General features: G+C 35.2%; 2 protein-coding genes across 3 annotated transcripts; both read right to left on the bottom strand.

The window, feature by feature from the left end:
* On the bottom strand, positions 1 to 1,515 carry LOC146939676 (putative F-box/LRR-repeat protein 9). 2 transcript variants are annotated; one of them, XM_085753234.1, is made up of 3 exons: positions 1,388 to 1,515; positions 969 to 1,307; positions 1 to 853 (listed from the first exon to the last, which is right to left on the bottom strand). In XM_085753234.1, exons 2-3 carry the CDS (start codon positions 1,256 to 1,258, stop codon positions 205 to 207), a joined length of 939 nt encoding a protein of 312 aa, XP_085609360.1. In that variant the 5' UTR covers positions 1,259 to 1,307; positions 1,388 to 1,515; the 3' UTR covers positions 1 to 204. The 2 variants fall into 2 exon arrangements, with proteins under 2 accessions (XP_085609360.1, XP_085609359.1); XM_085753233.1 differs by having other exon boundaries at positions 969 to 1,290.
* A 1,450-nt stretch (positions 1,516 to 2,965) lies between these two features.
* Positions 2,966 to 4,820, bottom strand: LOC146939675 (putative F-box/LRR-repeat protein 9). The gene is made up of 2 exons (XM_085757943.1): positions 4,212 to 4,820; positions 2,966 to 3,799 (listed from the first exon to the last, which is right to left on the bottom strand). The coding sequence occupies exons 1-2, from the start codon at positions 4,553 to 4,555 to the stop codon at positions 3,169 to 3,171; spliced, it is 975 nt and encodes a 324-aa protein (XP_085614069.1). The 5' UTR covers positions 4,556 to 4,820; the 3' UTR covers positions 2,966 to 3,168.
* Between the last annotated feature and the right edge of the window lie 1,512 nt (positions 4,821 to 6,332).

Below are 6,332 nucleotides of genomic sequence, written 5' to 3'. Positions count from 1 at the left end.
TGCATCAAGAATGGCATGTTTTTTGCAATAGCAAATGCATCACCATCTTGGTAAATTTCATTGATTTCAAAAGAGGGAAACACATTCTTTCAAAAAAAAAAAAAAAGAGGGAAACATTGACCAATGGCTTCATACTATGCTGTAAAATTGGAATAAAAATTTATAAAAGGGAAAAAATATAGGATAAAAAGAATAAAATTGAATTCAATGAATAAATGTATCCCCAAATGCCTCCCTAAAGGCACTATGTATTTCCTTTCTATGTGTCCTAAACGCTGACCTAACTGCTGATCTAAGTGCTGACTTAATGACACTTTTTTTAATGACCCTTGAAATGAATGAATAATCCAGATTTTGATCTTCCATTACACTTCTCAAATAAAAAGAATCGTCATCTTCATCATCATAATTTTCATCTACATAAGTTGGAAGTACAACTACAAAGTCTTTGATCTGATCACAACACCTTTTCCCCAAACTTCCACTCAAATCAAGATGAATACAATCTCGCAGGACAAGAAATTCAAGAAGGGGGCAACCATCAAGAATGGCATGCAACCCGACATTAGTAAGCAAGTTTCCAAACATCGAAAGATGGCGTAACTTAGGCATGGTTTTTGCAATAGCAAAAGCGTCATCATTCAACTCGATGACTTTGCTGAACATTCTGCTAAATTTTAATGCTTTCAAAAGTGGGCAACTCCGACCAATGACTTCAAGAGAATCCTTACATAGGTTTCTAAATGAAATGTCTAGCTCCTCTAGCAGTGGAAATTTGTTTGCAACTTCACTAATTTGTTTATGCAAAATTTTTCGGCATTTTGTAAGTTGGATGCGTCGTAGGTGACTTCCACTGTAAGATTTGAATAAAAACTAATGAAAGGGAAAATGATACAGTATTACATCAAAAATAAATGAATAAGTAATTTTGCAAGACTTGAAAGTGAGAAAAAGGAAAATAATACTACCAACTAGCTATGTACTGAAGGAGATCATCGGTGCAAAAAGACACAATCTCAATGTCTTCCAAGTCACCGCAGCTTTGTTCAACAGCATAACGACAAATCTTTACGAAATCCACATCAGGGGAAGTTTCATTGTTGCTCATGTGAATGGTGTGCCACATGCGAGGATCCTTGCAAATGCTCCACCAATAAGGACACACATTGCGTGCATTTGTCAAAATTTCGACCACTCCAAGCCTTTGGAGAATGTTTGATGTGATGTCTCTAGGAAGCTCAAGCCAATTTGGCCCCATTGTGCGCTCTCCTTTTCCTTTTCTTTGTTGATCTGAAACATGGTGCCATCTTACAAATAAGACAAATAAACTTTAGGTATATAGAAAAGTAACAAAAAAAGAAAGGGAAATAGAGATATGATATAATACGTGATATCAAATGTTTGGTATTTGCATCAATCCGTGATTTGAAAAAATCAACAAAATGAATAATACTATTATCCTCAATTAACACAATTTTTTCAATATCGATAATTCAGATGATATGTGTTCTGTAAATGCTATAAAATATACAACCCTAAAGTCATATCAATATGTGTTTCAAATCAAGGGTACTATAATTCTAAATCTACTATAAGGGTTAGTCTTTGAATAAAGATTTTGACCACGAAACAACAAATTTTGTAGGTTGTTTACTCTAATTTCGGTAATCTATACCACACACATGGTTTTGGGCCATCTTTCTCGCTTCCAGTTATATCCATAAACAAATTTGCCTATTAATATCATTGGCTTTAATTTAATTAAAAAAAAGAATTTATATTTTGTTTATGAAAGAGTTTATATTATATTTGTTATATTTTTTTGGCTTAATTGCATGTTTGGTCCCTTATGTTTATTTTAGTTTTCAAGTTGGTCCCTTATGTTTTGAAAGTTTCAAGTTGGTCCCATACGTTTATTTTAGTTTTCAAGTTGGTCCCTTACGTTTTGAAAGTTTCAAGTTAGTCCCTTATGTTTATTTTAGTTTTCAAGTTGGTCCCTTATGTTTATTTTAGTTTTCAAGTTGGTCCCTTATGTTTATTTTAGTTTTCAAGTTGGTCCCTTATGTTTTGGACCGACTTGAAAACTAAAATAAACATAAGGGACCAACTTGAAAACTAAAATAAACATAAGGGACCAACTTGAAACTTTCAAAACGTAAGGGACCAACTTGAAAACTTTTAAAACGTAAGGGACCAACTTGAAACTTTCAAAACGTAAGGGACCAACTTGAAAACTAAAATAAACATAAGGGACCAAACATGCAATTAAGCCTATTTTTTTTCAATGAAAAAGATAAGTATATTTTGTTTAAAATATGAAAATGCAAAATATCTATACATTTATTATATTTCTTTAGGGGATACATTTATTATATTTAAATTCACAATAACCTATACCCATTCCATTAAAAAACGAACAATTTATCTGCATCAGCACAATAAAAAAATGACATACGGGCACAAAGTGTCGGTCTGAACAGTAGTGAGAAAGAAAGTTTGAATAAAACCTAGCTGGATGGGAAAGGCCAACTAATATGTCCCAAAGGCCTCAAACCTAACAAAATAAAAGAATATTTATTGAAAATGCTCTCTAGGCACCTATGGTTTGCTCAAAGCACATCGAATTGACAAAAATACCTCTAACAATAATTAACTACCGTTCTCTGGTAAATGATAGTTAATTGTCATTCGCTTCCAAACGATACTCAATTTTCCATTCCAGACCTGATGATATATCAGAACTGTTGGGTATAATTGTATGTCGATCAGCTCATATGAAAACGTTATATTCACACATATAAAGCTCTACAATGAAGATGATATGAGAACCATGTTTTCTATATTTGGTCAATATAGTACGAAGAGACTGATCGAGTTAGATACTTCCAATTCCAACATTACTGAGATTAAGAATAATCAGCATCATAACAACTTTCATTTGAAATTAAGAAATTAAAGAAGAGGGCATGCATCAAGAATGGTAAGCAACCCAACATTACTAAGAGAGTTTCCAATCATAAGATGACGTAGCTTAGGCATGTTTTTTGCAATAGCAAATGCATCACCATCTTGGTAAATTTCATTGGTTTCAACAGAGGGAAACATTGACCAATGGCTTCATATTATGCTGTAAAATTGGACTAAAGTTTTATAAAAGGGAAAAAAAAATTAGGATAACAAGAATAAAATTGCATTCAACTTCTGACTAACTGCTGAATCCCTAAATGCTGATCTAACTTCTGATCTAACTGCTGACTTAATGGTACTTTTTTCAATGACCCTTGAAATGAATGAATCATCCAAATTTTTATCTTCCATTACACTTCTCAAATAAAAAGAATCTTCATCTATATCATCAGAATCTTCATCTACACAAGTTGGAAGTACAAAGTCTTTGATCTGATCACGACACTTTTTCCCCAAACTTCCACTCACATCAAGATGAATACAATCTTGCAAGAAAAGAGATTCAAGAAGGGGGCAACCATCAAGAATAGCGTGCAACCCGACATTAGTGAGCAAGTTTCCAAACATCGAAAGATGGCATAGCTTAGGCATGGTTTTTGCAATAGCAAAAGCGTCATCATTCAACATGACGTCCTCACTGAACATTCTGCTAAATTTTAATGATTTCAAAAGTGGGCAACTCCGACCAATGACTTCAAGAGAATCCTTACAAAGGTTGCTAAATGAAATGTCCAGCTCCTCTAGCAGTGGAAATTTGTTTGCAACTTCACTAATTTGGTTGTGCAAAATATTTCTGCATTTTGTAAGTTGTATGCGTCGTAGGTGACTTCCACTGTAAGATTTGAATAAAAATCATGAAAGGGAAAAATGATTGATAAAAAGTATAAAATACATTTGAAAAATCAGCAACACAAAATACATAAATATAACTGCCCAAGTTCTTCACTTCATAAGGATGCAAAAAATATTGAAAAAAAGATGTAGCAAAAGAATGATTGAGTTCCTGGTTCGGATGCATACATGTGATTAAGTTAAATAAAACAAAAAATGAAACGCGTTACAAATCATAACCAATATGACTAAAAAAAATGGATTGCAATGCAAGGCCGTGAGATACAATAGGCTAAAGAAGAACAGCAACAAGACTTTGTAAACAACATTCAGTATTATGTAGCCATCATTATAAATTAACGAATAAGTAATTTCGCAAGACTTGAAAGTGAGTAAAATGAATATAATATTACCAACTAGCTATGTACTGAAGGAGATCATCAGTGCAAAAAGACTCAATCACAATCTCTTCCAAGTGACCGCAACTTTGTTCAACAGCATAACGACAAATCTTTACCAAATCCACATCAGGGTAGGGGGAAGTTTCATCGTTGCTCATGTGAATGGTGCGCCACATGAGAGGATTCTTGCAAATGCTCCACCAATAAGGACACACATTGCGTGCATTCGTCAAAATTTCAACCACACCAAGCCTTTGGAGAATGTTTGATGTGATGTCTCTAGGAAGCTCAAGCCAATTTGGCCCCATTGTGCTCTCCCTTTTCGTTTTCTTTGTTGAGCTGAAACATGGTGCCATCTTACAAATAAAGTTTTAAGAACACCTAAACATTTTCAAAGTGAAAATGTCAGTTTCCAATAAACTTTAGGAACATAGAAAAGTAAGAAAAAAAGAAAGGGAAATAGAGATATGATATAATACGTGATATCAAATGTTTGGTATTTGCATCATTCTGTGATTTGAAATAATCAACAAAAAGAATAATACTATTATTCTCAATCAACGCAATTTTTTCAATATCGATAATTCAGATGCTATGTGTTCTGTAAATGCTAAGCTTGTAAAATATACAACCCTAAAGTCATATCAAAGTGTCTTTCAAATCAAAGGTACTGTAATTTTAAATCGATATAAGGGTTAATCTTTGAATAAAGATTTTGACCATCGAAACAACAAAATTTTAGGTTGTTTACTCTAATTTAGTAGTAATAAAACAGAGTTTTCATGAGTATGAATAAAAAAACAAAGAAAAAGTAAAAAGAAAAAACAAAAAGAGAGTGGGTGAGAAGTTGCCAACCGTGCGAAAACCCTAAAAAGCAAGTTCTTCCTGGAGAACATGAGAATGAGATCGGTAATTATCTATACTTGATTTTGGACGTCTTTCTTTCTTCCAATTGTATCCTTTAACAAATGAGAATTACTTTTCCCACCCTGCTGCCTTCTCGTGCGCCCTGCAAAAATTCTACAAATACCCCTGGTCCGGATTTCGTTTTCTGAACCAGATTGTTACAGTTTCCGGAAATTAAAATCCGGACGCATACGCTATGAAATTTTGTGTCTTTCTTTGATGTCAAGGGTCTCTGTTGACCGTTATATGACCCCCGCATAAGCTGCAATGCAATTGCAGGGGTCGTATGAGCGGTCAACAATGACCTTGACACCACAAATACTCCTAAAAGCTACCTAAAAAACTTAAAAAAATTGAAGAAAATGTAAGAAAGGAGGTGAATAAGAATGAAGGAAAATGTTTAAGATCCAAGCCTTTTTATAGACTAAAACAAGTCCCAGGTCATTTGGAAGTCAAGGAAAACGTGTTTTTAATTCAAAACAGTCCAAAAAACGCGTTAAAACTCCACTAACCGGCCAAACCTTTGGTGAAACGGCACCGGCCAAAATTTTACTGAGGTGTTCCGGAATATAAAATCCGGATTGCATGAAGTTGTTTCGGATCTTATAGTCCGAACTGCACCAGACCCTTTTATTTCGAACATTTCTTGGCGAATGGCTTGGAAAAAATAGAACAAAGGTACATGTTCTGGACCGGCCAAAAGGATCTTTGGCCCCTTTACTTAGGCCCAATGCAATCCAAAGCCCAAACTCCACGTTTGGCAACATTACTTCCGACACACCCCTTCTCCGCGAAGGGGGTGCACGGAGCGAGCGAGACCGGTTCAAACGAGCCACAACGTCTCTCTACACGTTCCCGCAATAAACTCTCTGGAGGTTACACTTCCCACGATTTCGTAACCGCCAGAGCCTGGTATGCCATTACAACGGCTCTGTAGCCCTCCACCTCTATAAATAGGGGACTCACTGCAGTCCCCAAGGTAGAATCTATCTCTTCCTCCTAAACCCTCACTCTCTGATCTCTACTGACTTGAGCGTCAGAGTGCCTGCAGGTACACCCCCCATCCGCTCCAAGAAGCATTCTGACGCATTCCACCACTGTCTAAACCACCGCATTCTAAGCACCGGCAGTCACCTTCTGATCAGGTACGATCAATACATAACATAAAAAGAAGCAACATAAGACATTTAAACCCTTAATACACGCCATAAATTCATTTAAATTCAG

The sequence above is a fragment of the Medicago sativa genome, chromosome 3 (assembly GCF_051527215.1).
Source record: "Medicago sativa cultivar Bolivia chromosome 3, Bolivia_mono, whole genome shotgun sequence".
Taxonomy (NCBI): Eukaryota; Viridiplantae; Streptophyta; class Magnoliopsida; order Fabales; family Fabaceae; genus Medicago; species Medicago sativa.
Note: the sequence above shows the minus strand (reverse complement) of the source record. Positions and strands in the feature narration are given on the sequence as shown.

Excerpts from the sequence above, each read along its gene's own strand:
- LOC146939676 (XM_085753234.1), bottom strand. The coding sequence starts at position 1,258 with ATGGGGCCAAATTGGCTTGAGCTTCCTAGAGACATCACATCAAACATT. Across the intron at positions 854-968 it reads CTTCAGTACATAGCTAGTTG|TGGAAGTCACCTACGACGCA; the intron begins GTAGTATTATTT and ends CAAATCTTACAG.
- LOC146939675 (XM_085757943.1), bottom strand. The coding sequence starts at position 4,555 with ATGGCACCATGTTTCAGCTCAACAAAGAAAACGAAAAGGGAGAGCACA. Across the intron at positions 3,800-4,211 it reads CTTCAGTACATAGCTAGTTG|TGGAAGTCACCTACGACGCA; the intron begins GTAATATTATAT and ends CAAATCTTACAG.